The sequence below is a fragment of the Oncorhynchus tshawytscha genome, linkage group LG05 (genome assembly GCF_018296145.1).
Source record: "Oncorhynchus tshawytscha isolate Ot180627B linkage group LG05, Otsh_v2.0, whole genome shotgun sequence".
NCBI classification, from domain to species: Eukaryota; Metazoa; Chordata; class Actinopteri; order Salmoniformes; family Salmonidae; genus Oncorhynchus; species Oncorhynchus tshawytscha.
This window is the reverse complement of record NC_056433.1, coordinates 90,045,052-90,065,719: the sequence shown is the minus strand read 5'-3', so window position 1 is coordinate 90,065,719 and position 20,668 is coordinate 90,045,052. Positions and strand designations below refer to the sequence as shown.

The following is a 20,668-nucleotide window of genomic DNA, read 5'->3' as shown; positions in this document are numbered from 1 at the left end:
CAGGTGAGCTGCTAATGAGTAAGGCACACAATCATACCATTATTGTGGACTGTCAGATTAATATAATAGTTTGAATAAAACATTTGCAAGAACAATTTCCCTAATAATCCTGTTTACATGGACTGAAATCAGGCTACCTGTTGGGACTTCGTCAATCAAAATAAACGTTCTAATACAGCGACCATGTTCTTTTTGGGAAGCGTATTTGATTTGTTAAAATGTGTATGTTTACTAAAATGCATACTCCCCTCACTCGCCCTAAAGAGGGAGGCCCACTCGCCCTAAAGAGGGAGGCCCACTCGCCCTAAAGAGGGAGGCCCACTCGCCCTAAAGAGGGAGGCCCACTCGCCCTAAAGAGGGAGGCCCACTCGGCCTAAAGAGGGAGGCCCACTCGGCTGGTGCTGGCACGTGCGTGGATCAAACACACCACTGGAACGCCCATTAAGATGTTTACTTGTCCGAATCATTCAAAACATTACTCAGAAGACCAGGTGTTTTAATCTGCGTATGTTTACTTGTATTAATGAACTTATGCTGATTTTAAGATAAGGTGTTTAAATTACTACTGCCATAATGTTTAATATTCAATTATTAGTGTGCATGTAAACTTACTCAATGTCAGGGCTGCAGGTTTGCAGGGGCCTCCGTTTACACAAGTCAGCACCATGAAGCCCACTCCTCCCTAGTGTCTTTAGGCTGAGTGGTTCTTGTTGGCTTGAAAATAAGCCTGTCTGTCTAGCCCCTCCCTTTCTTGGACATGGTCGATTACACCATCTGAGTGGGATCCCTTCTCACTCCCTGGAGTAGGGGGACAGTGTGGCTGGATGGATGGAGTAGGGGGACAGTCAGGATGGATGGTTAGGGATGGAGTAGGGGGACAGTCAGGCTGGATGGATGGTTAGGGATGGAGTAGGGAGACAGTCAGGCTGGATGGATGGAGTAGGGAGACAGTCAGGCTGGATGGATGGAGTAGGGAGACAGTCAGGCTGGATGGATGGAGTAGGGGGACAGTCAGGCTGGATGGATGGTTAGGGATGGAGTAGGGGGACAGTCAGGCTGGATGGATGGTTGGGGATGGAGTAGGGGGACAGTCAGGCTGGATGGATGGTTAGGGATGGAGTAGGGGGACAGTCAGGCTGGATGGATGGTTAGGGGTGGAGTAGGGGGACAGTCAGGCTGGATGGATGGTTAGGGATGGAGTAGGGGGACAGTCAGGCTGGATGGTTGGTTAGGGATGGAGTAGGGGGACAGTCAGGCTGGATGGATGGTTAGGGATGGAGTAGGGGACAGTCAGGCAGGATGGATGGTTAGGATGGAGTAGGGGGACAGTCAGGCTGGATGGATGGTTAGGATGGAGTAGGGGGACAGTCTGGCTGGATGGATGGTTAGGATGGAGTAGGGGGACAGTCTGGCTGGATGGTTAGGGATGGAGTAGGGGGACAGTCAGGCTGGATGGTTAGGATGGAGTAGGGGGACAGTCTGGCTGGATGGATGGTTAGGGATGGAGTAGGGGGACAGTCTGGCTGGATGGATGGTTAGGATGGAGTAGGGGGACAGTCTGGCTGGATGGATGTGTCATGATGTTGGCCTGGGGGGTAGGTTTATGACAGTCATAAATACCTCTTTCCCCCTTTTTCCTTTCTCTACCCAACTGAGGTTACATTTGCAAAACCCTTGGTTAACATAGAGATTCTGGGAACATCAGAAGGTGGGGGAAATGAACTATATTCTGGTAATCCGAATAATTGAACACTTGCGGTGGTACTTAATGAATATGATGTCAGTCTTATCATTTATGTCATCTTATCATTGATGAGAATGTCTCAGGTGACAACCGAACGGTTGTCATCTGAGACATTCTCATCAATGATAAGATGACATAAACTCTACAGTGGAAAGTCTACACATCAGAGTTATCGGATTCACATGGAATTGTTGTTCAATTTAAATGTTTGAATATTAAATTATTTGTGATGGGATGAAATGTGATTTTAGCTTCTAAAAAGTGAGATTTGGGTTTTCATAAGAGAGGGCTCTGCTCAATCAGTGGCCCGCACCTGTTAAGGGACATGGGCTATAAAACTTTTCAAACACGCCCTCCTCTCCCTTCCTATATAAGCCCTTGACGACAATATAACTTCCTGTTCCGAGGATGTAGGACGACGCTCGGATGTCAGAATGGTTCAGATAATAACTACAGAACGAAGCCAACATCAGCGTGAGCTTTGGTTGCGAATGGTATGAACTTTGAACTCTTATTCACTACAGAAGTGATACCTCCTAGCCGTTGAGTTAGCAACAGCAGATGCAACGAGGGTTAGGAAGGAACAGACAGAGTATCCCGTCTATCACACAATAACGTTACTACATCGTATCCAATTAACAACCAGAAACATTCTTCAAAGCACTCCGTTTGGCAACACGGCCTTCCATCTACCACCAACCTACCGAAGCGCAGCTCAGAGTAAATATTTATTGCATTTTCCTTTTCCAAATGGGCGGTAATTTACAATGCAGCAGATACTGTATTTACGATAACACAGCTTCTCCCTGTGTCCCTCAGTCTTCCCGCTCTTTCACTCAAACCCAGCCCTTTTCCTTTGTGTAACAAGCTGTCATATCTGTTCCGCCCGCTAGGGACGTTTTCCTTTATGACGTCATTTGTAATCAAGTTATGATTTAATTATGTGAATGTGTAATTCTGTGTGATTAGTTAGGTATTTAGTAAATAAATAATTAAACCAAATTTTGTATTGCTGATTCAAATTGTTAGCCAGGGTTCGTGCAGATAACCAAGAATTTACAGCTTTCAGATGAGACTGAATTAAGGTGACGATTAATGTTGACTGCTATTGATGTAAAATATTACTAGGTCTTTAAGAGTTTATTCGGAAGATAACAGCTCTATAAATATTATTTTGTGGTGCCCGACTCTCTAGTTAATTACATTTACATGATTAGCTCAATCAGGTGATATTAATTACGGATAAATAATTTTATAGAATAGCATGTCATATCACTTAATCCGGCATAGCCAAAGACGCAACATAATTGGAGCCCCCTGATAGGAATCTAAAATAGAATGACGCTTTCATTTTGATTCAGCCTGTATAAAATTGAATGGCAGATTACATAATATACCACGTTTATCGCACACATTTTTTGGAGTGGTAGACGAGCATTATTGTGTGTGTGTGTGTGCTGAAGATTCCCATCCGTGTTGTTCTCTGACGTAGTCAGTGGGTAATGTAAGCAAATACATTTCTGTAGTAGGGCCGAGAAAGATAATTATAGAAATCTGAGAAATAGAGCGTTTGGCCAAACGTGTTTCAGACGCGGGTAGGCTCGGTAATTATTAATTTCTCGAGCGAGGACAAAGAGCCAGCCGATCGGGAGATGTAAGCTTGACCAGCGATATATATCTCTGTCTCTCTCATGAGTAGACCAAGGCGCATTTCGTTGTTGCCGCGTTTTCCGGTTAAAACATTGTCAAAAAAACGCAGAAAAGGGTTTGAACATAATACGTTATAAGTAAAACCTTTCCGTTGCCAAGGGAATCCTATGTGCTGCATTTTCAGGCACAAAGGAGGGTTTAGCTTGAATGCTAAAGCTAACAAGGGAAAATGCCATTTGGTATTCTTGTGCTACGTTGAAACTCCTCCGCCTTGCGGAACGGAAGTTCCGCCCCAGGTAGTTCCTTTTGATTTCAGCGTGTGAAATCATTGACCGCTGACTGGTGCCTACTATATTCGTTCATGAAGAATTATTCAGGTCACACTCAAGTCATTACTTATGATATCCAGACGGATATCAATGTCTTATCCAATTGAACTAATAAGTGTAAATCTGGCGTAATCTAATAAGTGTAAATTTTCTAAATAAGACATTGTAAACTTTTTCCAAACTAACCTAGATGAAGCAACTTCTCAGGTTAATTCAAGTTTCATTCCCAAATAGCCTATACAGGTCTGATTTATCATTAAATTGATCAATCAGTAAAATTTGTTTTTTTGCAAAACCATTCAGTACTGACAGAAGCCCCGCCCCAGCGGGAATCCCATGTGGTTTCGGCCTTAGGGAGAAGTGCACCACGGTGTTGAATGTTCCCAACATTAGAGCTACTGTTTATACTTATGATATCCAATCAATGGAGATTGTATGGATTATCGTCTCATTCAATTTTTAATAAGTTAAATTGTTGAACATAACTGAATGTTCTTCCAATCAAATGAGACACTTTTAAACTTCTCATATTAACCTAGATGAAGCCACTTCTCAGGTTAATTCAAGGTTAATACCCAGATAGCCTACCCAGGTAGGATTAATCATTGGAATTGATTAATGAATTAAATTTGCTTTTGCAAATTCATTCACGTCCAACTTCCACATTACTGGTACAGTACTGTTAGTTCGTCAACATCTATAAATAGATTAAACGTGTCTTTGCAGCTTCCAATGAATTCCAAACCCAAACTTTGAAACAAAAGAGGAACATTTTTCCTCTAAATGTTTCTAATAATGTGCAAGCTATCAAAGGTGGTCACCACTCCTCCGCTAATTAGTGAACCTCCACCCATAAAAGGATTGATCTCTGACCACAGCAGTGATACCAACCCTAATTATGCCATTAGCGAAAAAACAGCCGAAATTGCGAACGCTCTCCAAAATCAACCGTCAAACACAGGCTTTGTGACGGTTCTCCCCACTTTTGCACTGATGTATCGCCATAAAAATGTGGCACCGGCTACTTCTCTACAATTCTCACCACAGTTGATCACTACCCAACTGACAGTTCCATTCCCCCCAAGATAAAGGATTGGTTCAAACAGGTTAAGGACCCTCTTTGTTTTCGTTAGGCACACACATGCATTCCTCTCTTCCCCCCTCCAACCTAGTTGGAGCTGTGTTTATTATTTTTAATTACTTCTTGTTCACCCTTGACCCAGGGTGCTACTAACTCTGTCTCCCTCCCTTCCATCCTGTAGAGTCCTCTGGACCGGGCCCAGGGTGCTACTAACTCTCCCTTCCATCCTGCAGAGTCCTCTGGACCGGGCCCAGGGTGCTACTAACTCTCCCTTCCATCCTGCAGAGTCCTCTGGACCGGGCCCAGGGTGCTACTAACTCTGTCTCCCTCCCTTCCATCCTGTAGAGTCCTCTGGACCGGGCCCAGGGTGCTACTAACTCTCCCTTCCATCCTGCAGAGTCCTCTGGACCGGGCCCAGGGTGCTACTAACTCTCCCTTCCATCCTGCAGAGTCCTCTGGACCGGGCCCAGGGTGCTACTAACTCTCCCTTCCATCCTGCAGAGTCCTCTGGACCGGGCCCAGGGTGCCACTAACTCTCCCTTCCATCCTGTAGAGACCTCTGGACCGGGCCCAGGGTGCCACTAACTCTGTCTCCCTCCCTTCCATCCTGTAGAGTCCTCTGGACTGGGCCCAGGGTGCCACTAACTCTGTCTCCCTCCTTCCATCCTGTAGAGTCCTCTGGACCGGGCCCAGGGTGCCACTAACTCTCTCCTTCCATCCTGTAGAGTCCTCTGGACTGGGCCCAGGGTGCCACTAACTCTGTCTCCCTCCCTTCCATCCTGTAGAGTCCTCTGGACCGGGCCCAGGGTGCTACTATCCTGTACTCTGTCTCCCTCCCTTCCATCCTGTAGAGTCCTCTGGACCGGGCCCAGGGTGCTACTAACTCTGTCTCCCTCCCTTCCATCCTGTAGAGTCCTCTGGACCGGGCCCAGGGTGCCACTAACTCTCCCTTCCATCCTGTAGAGTCCTCTGGACCGGGCCCAGGGTGCCACTAACTCTCCTTCCATCCTGTAGAGACCTCTGGACCGGGCCCAGGGTGCTACTAACTCTGTCTCCCTCCCTTCCATCCTGTAGAGTCCTCTGGACCGGGCCCAGGGTGCTACTAACTCTCCCTTCCATCCTGTAGAGTCCTCTGGACCGGGCCCAGGGTGCCACTAACTCTCCCTTCCATCCTGTAGAGTCCTCTGGACCGGGCCCAGGGTGCCACTAACTCTCCCTTCCATCCTGTAGAGACCTCTGGACCGGGCCCAGGGTGCTACTAACTCTCCCTTCCATCCTGTAGAGTCCTCTGGACCGGGCCCAGGGTGCCACTAACTCTCCCTTCCATCCTGTAGAGTCCTCTGGACCGGGCCCAGGGTGCTACTAACTCTGTCTCCCTCCCTTCCATCCTGTAGTGTCCTCTGGACCGGGCCCAGGGTGCCACTAACTCTGTCTCCCTCCCTTCCATCCTGTAGAGTCCTCTGGACCGGGCCCAGGGTGCTACTAACTCTGTCTCCCTCCCTTCCATCCTGTAGAGTCCTCTGGACCGGGCCCAGGGTGCTACTAACTCTGTCTCCCTCCCTTCCATCCTGTAGAGTCCTCTGGACCGGGCCCAGGGTGCTACTAATCTCTGTCTCCTGGACCCCCAGGGTCCATCCCATCCTGTAGAGTCCTCTGGACCGGGCCCAGGGTGCCACTAACTCTCCCTTCCATCCTGTAGAGTCCTCTGGACCGGGCCCAGGGTGCCACTAACTCTCCCTTCCATCCTGTAGAGTCCTCTGGACCGGGCCCAGGGTGCTACTAACTCTGTCTCCCTCCCTTCCATCCTGTAGAGTCCTCTGGACCGGGCCCAGGGTGCTAACTCTCCCTTCCATCTGTCTCCCTCCCTTCCATCCTGTAGAGTCCTCTGGACCGGGCCCAGGGTGCTATCCTGTAAGTCTCTGTCTCCCTCCCTTCCATCCTGTAGAGTCCTCTGGACCGGGCCCAGGGTGCCACTAACTCTCCCTTCCATCCTGTAGAGTCCTCTGGACCGGGCCCAGGGTGCCACAACTCTCCCTTCCATCCTGTAGAGTCCTCTGGACCGGGCCCAGGGTGCCACTAACTCTGTCTCCCTCCCTTCCATCCTGTAGAGTCCTCTGGACCGGGCCCAGGGTGCTAAGAACAAGGGTAACAAGTACTTCAAAGCTGGGAAGTATGAGCAGGCCATCCAGTGTTACACAGAGGCCATCGGTCTGTGTCCTAGAGACAACCAGACAGACCTGTCCACCTTCTACCAGAACAGAGCTGCTGCCTATGAACAGCAGGTTAGTGACAACTATCACCATGGAAACCATTCATTATGTTGCTCTGTATGTGTTCATGTGGGTTTATAGCAGTGGAGGCTGGTGAGGGGAGGACAGCTCATAATACTAGCTGGAATGGAATGCTGTTTCATTAATTCCATACCAGCCATTACAATGAGCCCATCTTCTGATTGAAGGTGTCATCAGACATCACTGGTTTACACTGGACAACTAGTGTGTCCTCGTGTTAACATTAACAACATTGGTTATCACCTCTAGGTGAAGTGGACAGAGGTGGTGCAGGACTGTACCCAGGGTTTGGGTTTCATGTGGTGCAGGACTGTACCCAGGGTTTGGGTTTCATGTGGTGCAGGACTGTACCCAGGGTTTGGGTTTCATGTGGTGCTGTACCCAGGGTTTGGGTTTCATGTGGTGCTGTACCCAGGGTTTGGGTTTCATGTGGTGCTGTACCCAGGGTTTGGGTTTCATGTGGTGCTCTACCCAGGGTTTGGGTTTCATGTGGTGCTCTACCCAGGGTTTGGGTTTCATGTGGTGCTGTGTTGTTGACATAAACTGTCTGTGTTTGTAGATGATGTGGACAGAGGTGGTGCAGGACTGTACCCAGGCTGTAGAGATGAACCCACGCTACATCAAGGCCCTGTTCAGGAGGGCCAAGGCCCTGGAGAGACTGGACAACAAGAAGGAGTGCCTGGAAGGTACACACACACACACTGGATAACAAGAACTACATGGAAGGTAGACCCACACACACACTGGATAACAAGAAGGAGTGCCTGGAAGGAACACACACACACACACACTGGATAACAAGAACTACATGGAAGGTAGACACACACTGGACAACAAGATCTACATGGTAGACACACACACACTAGACAACAAGAACTACATGGTAGACACACACACACTAGACAACAAGAACTACATGGTAGACACACACACACTGGACAACAAGATCTACATGGTAGACACACACACACTAGACAACAAGAACTACTTGGTAGACACACACACACTAGACAACAAGAACTACATGGTAGACACACACACACTAGACAACAAGAACTACATGGTAGACACACACACACTAGACAACAAGAACTACATGGTAGACACACACACACTGGACAACAATAACTACATTGACTACTTAGATGACAAGGGAACCCCCATATATTCCCCTGTTCCTGTAGATGACAAGGGAACCCCCATATATTCCCCCTGTTCCTGTAGATGACAAGGGAACCCCATATATTCCCCCTACTCCTGTTCCTGTAGATGACAAGGGAACCCCCATATATTCCCCTGTTCCTGTAGATGACAAGGGAACCCCCATATATTCTCCCCCTGTTCCTGTAGATGACAAGGGAACCCCCATATATTCTCCCCCTGTTCCTGTAGATGACAAGGGAACCCCCATATATTCCCCTGTTCCTGTAGATAACAAGGGAACCCCCATATATTCTCCCCCTGTTCCTGTAGATGACAAGGGAACCCCATATATTCCCCCCTGTTCCTGTAAATAACAAGGGAACCCCATATATCCCCCTCCTGTTCCTGTAGATGACAAGGGAACCCCCATATATCCCCCTCCTGTTCCTGTAGATAACAAGGGAACCTCCATATATCCCCCCTCCTGTTCCTGTAGATGACAAGGGAACCCCCATATATTCCCCCCTCCTCCTCCTGTTCCTGTAGATAACAAGGGAACCCCCATATATTCTCCCCCTGTTCCTGTAGATGACAAGGGAACCCCCATATATTCCCCCTCCTCCTGTTCCTGTAGATAACAAGGGAACCCCATATATTCCCCCTCCTCCTGTCCTGTAGATAACAAGGGAACCCATATATATTCCCCCCTCCTCCTGTTCCTGTAGATGACAAGGGAACCCCTCATATATTCCCCCTCCTCCTGTTCCTGTAGATAACAAGGGAACCCCCATATTCCCCCCTGTTCCTGTAGATAACAAGGGAACCCCCATATATTCCTCCCCTCCTGTTCCTGTAGATGTGACGGCGGTGTGTATCCTGGAGGCCTTCCAGAACCAGCAGAGTATGCTGCTAGCAGACAAAGTCCTCAAACTGCTGGGGAAGGAGAAGGCCAAAGACAAATACAAGGTGAGAGGATGTCCCAGCTCTCCTGTTGCTCCTTACTGAACTTAGATGCTGTTTGATTACAACTAAACTCAGCAAAAAAAAAGAAATGTCCTCTCACTGTCAACTGCGTTTATTTTCAGCAAACTTAACATGTGTAAATATTTGTATGAACATAACAAGATTCAACAACTGAGACATAAACTGAACAAGTTCCACAGACATGTGACTAACAGAAATGGAATAATGTGTCCCTGAACAAAGGGGGGGGTGTCAAAATCAAAAGTCACAGTCAGTATCTGGTGTGGCCACCAGCTGCATTAAATACTGCAATGCATCTCCTCCTGCACCATATTTGCCAGTTCTTTCTGTGAGATGTTACACCACTCTTCCACCAAGGTACCTGCAAGTTGCTGGACATTTCTGCGGGGAATGACCCTAGCCCTCAACCTCCGATCCAACAGGTCCTAGACGTGCTCAATGGGATTGAGATCCGGGCTCAACGCTAGCCATGGCAGAACACTGACATTCCTGTCTTGCAGGAAATGACGTACAGAACGAGCAGTATGGCTGGTGGCATTGTCATGCTGGAGGGTCATGTCAGGATGAGCCTGCAGGAAGGGTACCACATGAGGAAGGAGGATGTCTTCCCTGTAACGCACAGCGTTAAGATTGCCTGCAATGACAACAAGCTCAGTCCGATGATGCTGTGACACACCGCCCCAGACCATGACGGACCCTCCACCTCCAAATTGATCCCACTCCACAGAGTACAGGCTTCGGTGTAACGCTCATTCCTTCAAAGATAAATGTAAATCCGACCATCACCCCTGGTGAGACAACTGCGACTCGTCAGTGAAGAGCACGTTTTGCCAGTCCTGTCTGGTCCAGCGACGGTGGGTTTGTGCCCATAGGCGACGTTGTTGCCGGTGATGTCTGGTGAGGACCTGCCTTAATAACCTCTTGCGTCGACCCGAGACGCAATCGTCCCATCTAGCCATCAGCAAATGCAAATGCGCTACGCCAAATGCTAATAGCACTCGTTAAAACTCAAACGTTCATTAAAACACACATGCAGGGTACTGAATTAAAGCTACACTCGTTGTGAATCTAGCCAACAAGTCAGATTATTAAAATGCTTTTCGGCGAAAGCATGAGAAGCTATTATCTGATAGTATGCAACACCCCGAAATACCTGAAGGCGATGTAAACAAAAGAATTAGCGTAGCCGGCGCTACACAAATAGCAGAAATAAAATATAAAACTTTCATTACCTTGGACGAGCTTCTTTGTTGGCACTCCTATATGTCCCATAAACATCACTATTGGGTCTTTTTTTCGATTAAATCGGTCCATATATACCCAAAATATCCATCTATGGAAACTGTGTGATTCAGAAAAAAACACAGTTTCAAAACGCTACGTCATTTTTTTAAATTAAAAAAGTTGACGATAAACTTTCACAAAACACTTCGAAATACTTTTGTAATCCAACTTTAGGTATTAGTAAACGTTAATAATCTATCAAATTGATCACGAGGCGATGTGTATTCAATAGCTCCACGATTTCAAATCATGTTCCAAAATCTCTCTTCCAAAACTTCCTGTCGGAGACCGGATGGAAAGTGGTCTCTCTAACTCGTTTGACCAAGAAACAACGAGAAGGCAATTGACAAGACTGGCGACATCGTGTGGAAGCTGTAGGACTTGCAATCTCGGCCCCATTTAATTTCGTGCCCCTTAAACAATACATGCAAGTGGCGCATGGATATTTTTTTCAGTTTTCAGTGATCAGTTTTTCTTGCGCTTTTCGATGAAACGGACGCTCTGTTATAGTCACAGCGGTGATTTTAACCAGTTTTAGAAACGTGAGAGTGTTTTCTATCCACACATACTAATCATATGCATATACTATATTCCTGGCATGAGTAGCAGGACGCCGAAATGTTGCGCGATTTTTAACAGAATGTTCGAAAAAGTAGGGGGTCGACTTAAGATTATTAAACAGGCCTACAAGCCCTCAGTCCAGTCTCTCTCAGCCTATTGCGGAGAGTCTGAGCACTGATGGAGGGATTGTGTGTTCCTGGTATAACTCGGGCAGTTGTTGCTGTACTGTACCTGTCCCGCTGGTGTGATGTTCGGATGTACCGATCCTGTGCAGGTGTTGTTACACGTGGTCTGCCACTGCGAGGACAATCAGCTGTCCGTCCTGTCTCCCTGTAGTGCTGTCTTAGGCGTCTCACAGTACGGACATTGGCCACATCTGCAGTCCTCATGCCTCCTTGCAGCATGCCTAAGGCACGTTCACGCAGATGAGCATGGACCCTGGGCATCTTTCTTTTGGTGTTTTTCAGACAGAAGAAAGGCCTCTTTAGTGTACTAAGTTTTCATGTGTGTGACCTTAATTGCCTACCGTCTGTAAACTGTTAGTGTCTTAACGACCGTTCCACAGGTGCTTGTTCATTATTTGTGTATGGTTCATTGAACAAGCATGGGAAACAGTGTTTAAACCCTTTACAATGAAGGTCTGTGAAGTTTTTTGGATTTTTACAAATTAGGGGTCCTGAAATGGTCCTGGAAGGGTCCTGAAATGGTCCTGGAAAAAGGGACGGTTCTTTTTTTTGCTGAGTTTAATTTAATTTTGGTGCATTATCACTGTCAGGCTTAGTGTTTGGGATGGTGCATTATCACTGGCAGGCTTTGTGTTTGATATGGTGCATTATCACTGTCAGGCTTAGTGTTTGGTATGGTGCATTATCACTGGCAGGCTTTGTGTTTGATATGGTGCATTATCACTGTCGGGCTTAGTGTTTGGTATGGTGCATTGCCGATGTCGGGCTTAGTGTTTGGTATGGTGCATTGCCGATGTCGGGCTTAGTGTTTGGTATGGTGCATTATCACTGGCAGGCTTTGTGTTTGATATGGTGCATTATCACTGTCGGGCTTAGTGTTTGGTATGGTGCATTGCCGATGTCGGGCTTAGTGTTTGGTATGGTGCATTGCCGATGTCGGGCTTAGTGGTAATGCACCAATACCAAACGCAAAGCCTGACAGTGATAATGCACCATACCAAACACTAAGCCTGACAGTGATAATGCACCATACCAAACACTAAGCCTGGCAGAGGCCCACGGAGGTTGTGAAATATGAGACATGCTTTTGAAAATAGGATTAATATTTTCTATTTGTATCATGATGAAGGTAAGACCCTACGCCTGTTCCCTAACACCGCAGAGGGGGGGTAGGAAAGAGGTGGAACGCGGATAACACCGCAGAGGGGGGTAGGAAAGTGGTGGAACGCGGATAACACCACAGAGGGGGAGTTGGAAAGAGGTGGAACACGGATAACACCACAGAGGGGGGTAGGAAAGAGGTGGAACGTGGATAACACCACAGAGGGGGGTAGGAAAGAGGTGAAACGCGGATAACACCACAGGGGGTAGGAAAGAGGTGGAACGTGGATAACACCACAGAGGGGGTAGGAAAGAGGTGGAACGCGGATAACACCACAGAGGGGGTAGGAAAGAGGTGGAACGCGGATAACACCACAGAGGGGGTAGGAAAGAGGTGGAACGTGGATAACACCGCAGGGGGGGGGTAGGAAAGAGGTGGAACGCGGATAACACCACAGAGGGGGGTAGGACAGAGGTGGAACGTGGATAACACCGCAGAGGGGGTAGGAAAGAGGTGGAATGCAGATAACACCACAGAGGGGGTGGGAAAGAGGTGGAACGCGGATAACACCACAGAGGGGGTGGGAAAGAGGTGGAACGCGGATAACACCACAGAGGGGGTGGGAAAGAGGTGGACCGCGGATAACACCACAGAGGGGGGTAGGAGGAAAGAGGTGGAACGCGGATAACACCGCAGAGGTGGGGTAGGAAAGAGGTGGAACGTGGATAACACCACAGAGGGGGGTAGGAAAGAGGTGGAACGCGGATAACACCACAGAGGGGGGTAGGAAAGAGGTGGAACGCGGATAACACCACAGAAGGGGGGTAGGAAAGAGGTGGGATGCAAATAACACCACAGAGGGGGTGGGAAAGAGGTGGAACGCGGATAACACCGCAGAGGGGGTGGGAAAGAGGTGGAACGTGGATAACACCACAGAGGGGGTGGGAAAGAGGTGGAACGTGGATAACACCGCAGGGGGGGGGGTAGGAAAGAGGTGGAACGCGGATAACACCACAGAGGGGGTAGGACAGAGGTGGAACGTGGATAACACCGCAGAGGGGGTAGGAAAGAGGTGGAATGCAGATAACACCACAGAGGGGGGTGGGAAAGAGGTGGAACGCGGATAACACCACAGAGGGGGTGGGAAAGAGGTGGACCGCGGATAACACCACAGAGGGGGGTAGGAAAGAGGTGGAACGCGGATAACACCGCAGAGGTGGGGTAGGAAAGAGGTGGAACGTGGATAACACCACAGAGGGGGGGGAAAGAGGTGGAACGCGGATAACACCACAGAGGGGGGTAGGAAAGAGGTGGAACGCGGATAACACCACAGAAGGGGGGTAGGAAAGAGGTGGGATGCAAATAACACCACAGAGGGGGTGGGAAAGAGGTGGAACGCGGATAACACCGCAGAGGGGGTAGGAAAGAGGTGGAACGCAGATAACGAAGCAGAGGGGGGGGGTAGGAAAGAGGTGGAACGCGGATAACGAAGCAGAGGGGGGTAGGAAAGAGGTGGAACGCGGATAACACCACAGAGGGGGGTAGGAAAGAGGTGGAACGTGGATAACGAAGCAGAGGGGGGTAGGAAAGAGGTGGAACGTGGATAACGAAGTAGAGGGGGTAGGAAAGAGGTGGAACGTGGATAACACCACAGAGGGGGTAGGAAAGAGGTGGAACGCGGATAACGAAGTAGAGGGGGTAGGAAAGAGGTGGAACGTGGATAACACCACAGAGGGGGTAGGAAAGAGGTGGAACGCGGATAACACCACAGGGGGGGTGGGAAAGAGGTGGAACGCGGATAACGAAGCAGAGGGGGGGGGTAGGAAAGAGGTGGAACGCGGATAACACCACAGAGGGGGGGAAGGAAAGAGGTGGAACGCGGATAACACCACAGAGGGGGGTAGGAAAGAGGTGGAACGCGGATAACACCACAGAGGGGGTAGGAAAGAGGTGGAACGCGGATAACACCGCAGAGGGGGTAGGAAAGAGGTGGAACGCGGATAACACCGCAGAGGGGGTAGGAAAGAGGTGGAACGCGGATAACACCGCAGAGGTGGGGTAGGGAAGAGGTGGAACGTGGATAACACCATAGAGGGGGGTAGGAAAGAGGTGGAACGCGGATAACACCACAGAGGGGGGGGTAGGAAAGAGGTGGAACGCGGATAACACCACAGAGGGGGTAGGAAAGAGGTGGAACGCGGATAACACCACAGAAGGGGGGTAGGAAAGAGGTGGGATGCAAATAACACCACAGAGGGGGTGGGAAAGAGGTGGAACGCGGATAACACCGCAGAGGGGGTAGGAAAGAGGTGGAACGCAGATAACGAAGCAGAGGGGGTAGGAAAGAGGTGGAACGCGGATAACGAAGCAGAGGGGGGGTAGGAAAGAGGTGGAACGCGGATAACACCACAGAGGGGGGTAGGAAAGAGGTGGAACGTGGATAACGAAGCAGAGGGGGGTAGGAAAGAGGTGGAACGTGGATAACGAAGTAGAGGGGGTAGGAAAGAGGTGGAACGTGGATAACACCACAGAGGGGGGTAGGAAAGAGGTGGAACGCGGATAACGAAGTAGAGGGGGGTAGGAAAGAGGTGGAACGTGGATAACACCACAGAGGGGGTAGGAAAGAGGTGGAACGCGGATAACACCACAGAGGGGGTGGGAAAGAGGTGGAACGCGGATAACGAAGCAGAGGGGGTAGGAAAGAGGTGGAACGCGGATAACACCACAGAGGGGGGTAGGAAAGAGGTGGAACGCGGATAACACCACAGAGGGGGTAGGAAAGAGGTGGAACGCGGATAACACCACAGAGGGGGTAGGAAAGAGGTGGAACGCGGATAACACCGCAGAGGGGGTAGGAAAGAGGTGGAATGCGGATAACACCGCAGAGGGGGGTAGGAAAGAGGTGGAACGCGGATAACACCGCAGAGGGGGTAGGAAAGAGGTGGAACGTGGATAACGAAGCAGAGGGGGTAGGAAAGAGGTGGAACGTGGATAACACCACAGAGGGGGGTAGGAAAGAGGTGGAACGTGGATAACACCACAGAGGGGGGGTAGGAAAGAGGTGGAACGTGGATAACGAAGCAGAGGGGGGGGAGGAAAGAGGTGGAACGCGGATAACGAAGCAGAGGGGGTAGGACAGAGGTGGAACGTGGATAACGAAGCAGAGGGGGGTAGGAAAGAGGTGGAACGTGGATAACACCACAGAGGGGGATAGGAAAGAGGTGGAACGCGGATAACACCACAGAGGGGGGGTAGGAAAGAGGTGGAACGCGGATAACACCACAGAGGGGGGTAGGAAAGAGGTGGAACGCGGATAACACCACAGAGGGGGGGTGGGAAAGAGGTGGAACGCGGATAACGAAGCAGAGGCTTGGGCTCTGTTTCTAAATATCACTTTTTTATATGACAGCGGCTCCATACGTTCCCGTGACACAAGTTGTGAATATTTGATGTATTTTATTCTGTTATGTTCCATTATATTCTTACTATACAATATATGTATGTTGACTGTGATCGGGTTGGTGTGTCGTGTCTGTTTCATGAACAAGGTAACTAACTATTGATTTCATTTGGATGGCGTAGCGATGGCTGCACAGACCCGTAACATCGGCCCAATTCAACTAAAAATATTCTGTTCTGGTCTTTTGAAAATACATCTAAAAAAAATATCATTTTTGCTTCAATGAAATAATAATGGATTCATTTTTGATGGTGTATTTTCTCAATGGATTTATTAAAATAAGACAGCCAACCACATCCACACACCACTACTACCACGGCATGCGCACCGGATGGCAAAAAGGTGGGCCTGTTCGTAAGGGGGTCATATAAACAATGGCCTATATATATATATATATATATATATATATATATATATATATATATATATATATATATATATATATATATATATATATATATATATATATAATATATATTATTATATATATATATATATATATATATATAATTGATTTTTTTAGCAAAATACCGTAAATACTTTGAAAGCAGTACAAGTCTCTCCCTCTATTTCCATCTCTCTCTCCAGAACCGTGACCCCCTGATGCCTTCTCCTCAGTTCATCAAGTCCTACTTCAGCTCCTTCACCGATGACATAATCAGCCAGCCGCTCCAGAAGGGCGAGAAGAAGGACGAGGACAAGGACAACGAGGGCGAGGCCGCAGAGGTCACAGAAAGGTCAGAAGTCACTGTGTGACGTCACTTTCCGTATGTTGGCTCTGGATGAAAAGGCCTGCCTAACTTACTAGTCCCTCCCCTCAGGCCTTCTTGTCCAATGTGTTCTGAGAAGGTGAGGACCGAGGATTGATAGGAATTGAGGAAAGATACATTTTGAAAGATCCTAATATGTCAACCCTGTCCTTAACCTCTTAACCTCTGTCCTGTCCATAGTTCTGTTTACCTGAAGGCCAAGCAGTACATTAACCCTGTCCTTAACCTCTGACCTCTGTCCTGTCCATAGTTCTGGTTATCTGAAGGCCAAACAGTACATTAACCTTGTCCTTAACCTCTGACCTCTGTCCTGTCCATAGTTCTGGTTATCTGAAGGCCAAACAGTACATGGAAGAGGAGAACTATGATAAGATCATCAGTGAGTGCACTAAGGAGGTGGAGTCTGGGGGCCGGTATACTGCTGAGGCCTTGTTGCTACGGGCAACCTTTTACCTCCTGATTGGCAACGCCACCGGCGCCCAGCCCGACCTGGACCGGGTCATCAACATGGAGGACGCCAACATCAAGGTAGGGTTTTTCAGGTTTTACTGACTCACAGTTCATAGAAGGAAATCAGTCAAATGAAATACATTCATTAGGTCCTAATCTATGGATGTCACATGACTGGGAATACATTCATTAGGTCCTAATCTATGGATGTCACATGACTGGGAATACATTCATTAGGTCCTAATCTATGGATGTCACATGACTGGGAATACATTCATTAGGTCCTAATCTATGGATGTCACATGACTGGGAATACATTCATTAGGTCCTAATCTATGGATGTCACATGACTGGGAATACATTCATTAGGTCCTAATCTATGGATGTCACATGACTGGGAATACATTCATTAGGTCCTAATCTATGGAGGTCACATGACTGGGAATACATTCATTAGGTCCTAATCTATGGATGTCACATGACTGGGAATACATTCATTAGGTCCTAATCTATGGATGTCACATGACTGGGAATACATTCATTAGGTCCTAATCTATGGATGTCACATGACTGGGAATACATTCATTAGGTCCTAATCTATGGATGTCACATGACTGGGAATACATTCATTAGGTCCTAATCTATGGAGGTCACATGACTGGGAATACATTCATTAGGTCCTAATCTATGGAGGTCACATGACTGGGAATACATTCATTAGGTCCTAATCTATGGATGTCACATGACTGGGAATACATTCATTAGGTCCTAATCTATGGAGGTCACATGACTGGGAATACATTCATTAGGTCCTAATCTATGGAGGTCACATGACTGGGAATACATTCATTAGGTCCTAATCTATGGATGTCACATGACTGGGAATACATTCATTAGGTCCTAATCTATGGAGGTCACATGACTGGGAATACATTCATTAGGTCCTAATCTATGGAGGTCACATGACTGGGAATACATTCATTAGGTCCTAATCTATGGAGGTCACATGACTGGGAATCCAGATAAAAACAAAGGTGGGGGGGGTGGATCAGAAAACCAGTCAGTATCTGACCAGCATTCACATTATGCAGCAGATACAGCTCCTTCACATAGAGTTGATCAGGCTGTTGATTGTGACCTGTGGAATGTTGTCCCACTCCTCTTCAATGGCTGTACGAAGTTGCTGGATATTGGCGAGAACTGGAACACGCTGTCGTACACGCTATGCAGGGTAACACCTTAAACACATGGAGCATGGTAACGCTTTTCCATACAGATTGCAACTCAAACTAAAATCTAAGTTTGTTACGAACGAAAAGCCCAATCCGTACTTTTGATGTGGGTGACCAAGTTTTTGTTTTGTTGCCCGTTCTGGGATCACTGTTGCAAGCTGTAGTGAACTGTAGTGAAAAAATAATTGGTGATCTGGATTACATTATCGCCACACCGGAGTGCAGGAAGAAAACGGCTGTGTCATGTCATGTTGAAACCGTACTTCACCCGCTACGATCGGGGCGGCGAAGTCGGTGGAAACAGGTAGTGACTTTCTGCCTGTGGCCACTACTGTCACCGGTGACTATAGTCTTCCTCGAGAGCACTAGGAAGGTCCAATACACACTGTGTTTGTCCTGTCTCTGTCCTGGTACTGCAGCTCAGGGCCAATGCTCTGACTGAAACCCTGTGTTTGTCCTGTCTCTGTCCTGGTACTGCAGCTCAGGGCCAATGCTCTGACTGAAACCCTGTGTTTGTCCTGTCTCTGTCCTGGTACTGCAGCTCAGGGCCAATGCTCTGACTGAAACCCTGTGTTTGTCCTGTCTCTGTCCTGGTACTGCAGCTCAGGGCCAATGCTCTGACTGAAACCCTGTGTTTGTCCTGTCTCTGTCCTGGTACTGCAGCTCAGGGCCAATGCTCTGACTGAAACCTTGTGTTTGTCCTGTCTCTGTCCTGGTACTGCAGCTCAGGGCCAATGCTCTGACTGAAACCCTGTGTTTGTCCTGTCTCTGTCCTGGTACTGCAGCTCAGGGCCAATGCTCTGACTGAAACCCTGTGTTTGTCCTGTCTCTGTCCTGGTACTGCAGCTCAGGGCCAATGCTCTGACTGAAACCCTGTGTTTGTCCTGTCTCTGTCCTGGTACTGCAGCTCAGGGCCAATGCTCTGACTGAAACCCTGTGTTTGTCCTGTCTCTGTCCTGGTACTGCAACTCAGGGCCAATGCTCTGACTGAAACCCTGTGTTTGTCCTGTCTCTGTCCTGGTACTGCAGCTCAGGGCCAATGCTCTGACTGAAACCCTGTGTTTGTCCTGTCTCTGTCCTGGTACTGCAGCTCAGGGCCAATGCTCTGATCAAGCGTGGCAGTATGTACATGCAGCAGCAGCAACCTATGATGTCAACACAGGACTTCAACATGGCTGCTGAGATCGACACGCGCAACGCAGACGTCTACCACCACCGGGGACAGGTAGGGCTGTCTCTATCACTATCCCTTATGGCCCAAATGGCACCCTATTTAGTTCCCTACCCATAGGGCTCTGGTCAAAAGTAGTGCACTACCCATAGGGCTCTGGTCTAAAGTAGTGCACTACCCATAGGGCTCTGGTCAAAAGTGGTGCACTACCCATAGGGCTCTGGTCAAAAGTAGTGCACTAAATGGAGAAAAAGGTTCCATTTGTGACTATATCTATGTTGCAATCATAAAGTTACATTAACTCACGTCAGGCTTGTTGCCATTGGTTGACCCTAACACACCGACGTGTTTCCCCTTCAGTTGAAGATCCTTCTGGACCAGGTGGAGGAGGCCGTCGGAGACTTTGATGAGTGCATCCTGCTCAGACCTGACTCTGCTCTGGCACAGGCTCAGAAATGTTTCGCCCTGGTGAGTGGACACCAGACCACCACTGTACTGTACACACTACACAGTGTTAGGACAGTGTTAGGACAGTACACTCTACACAGTGTTAGGACAGTACACTCTACACAGTGTTAGGACAGTGTTGGGACAGTACACTCTACACAGTGTTAGGACAGTGTTGGGACAGTACACTCTACACAGTGTTGGGACAGTGTTGGGACAGTACACTCTACACAGTGTTAGGACAGTGTTAGGACAGTACACTCTACACAGTGTTAGGACAGTGTTAGGACAGTGTTAGGACAGTACACTCTACACAGTGTTAGGACAGTGTTAGGACAGTGTTAGGACAGTACACTCTACACAGTGTTGGGACAGTGTTGGGACAGTACACTCTACACAGTGTTGGGACAGTACACTCTACACAGTGTTAGGACAGTGTTAGGACAGTGTTAGGACAGTACACTCTACACAGTGTTAGGACAGTGTTAGGACAGTACACTCTACACAGTGTTAGGACAGTGTTAGGACAGTACACTCTACACAGTGTTAGGACAGTGTTAGGACAGTACACTCTACACAGTGTTAGGACAGTGTTGGGACAGTACACTCTACACAGTGTTGGGACAGTGTTGGGACAGTACACTCTACACAGTGTTAGGACAGTGTTGGGACAGTACACTCTACACAGTGTTGGGACAGTGTTGGGACAGTACACTCTACACAGTGTTGGGACAGTACACTCTACACAGTGTTAGGACAGTGTTGGGACAGTACACTCTACACA

The 20,668-nt window shown here is 48.3% G+C and overlaps 1 protein-coding gene across 1 annotated transcript in view; it reads left to right on the top strand.

The window, feature by feature from the left end:
• LOC112240851 (mitochondrial import receptor subunit TOM70-like) overlaps positions 1-20,668 on the top strand; it is a 38,204-nt gene that overhangs the window by 5,046 nt on the left and 12,490 nt on the right. The window contains exons 2-8 of the mRNA XM_042322676.1: positions 6,913-7,086; positions 7,655-7,781; positions 9,095-9,204; positions 16,403-16,551; positions 16,905-17,112; positions 19,357-19,491; positions 19,798-19,905. Coding sequence (XP_042178610.1) covers positions 6,913-7,086; positions 7,655-7,781; positions 9,095-9,204; positions 16,403-16,551; positions 16,905-17,112; positions 19,357-19,491; positions 19,798-19,905 — 1,011 coding nt within the window. The remainder of the gene's footprint in view (positions 1-6,912; positions 7,087-7,654; positions 7,782-9,094; positions 9,205-16,402; positions 16,552-16,904; positions 17,113-19,356; positions 19,492-19,797; positions 19,906-20,668) is intronic.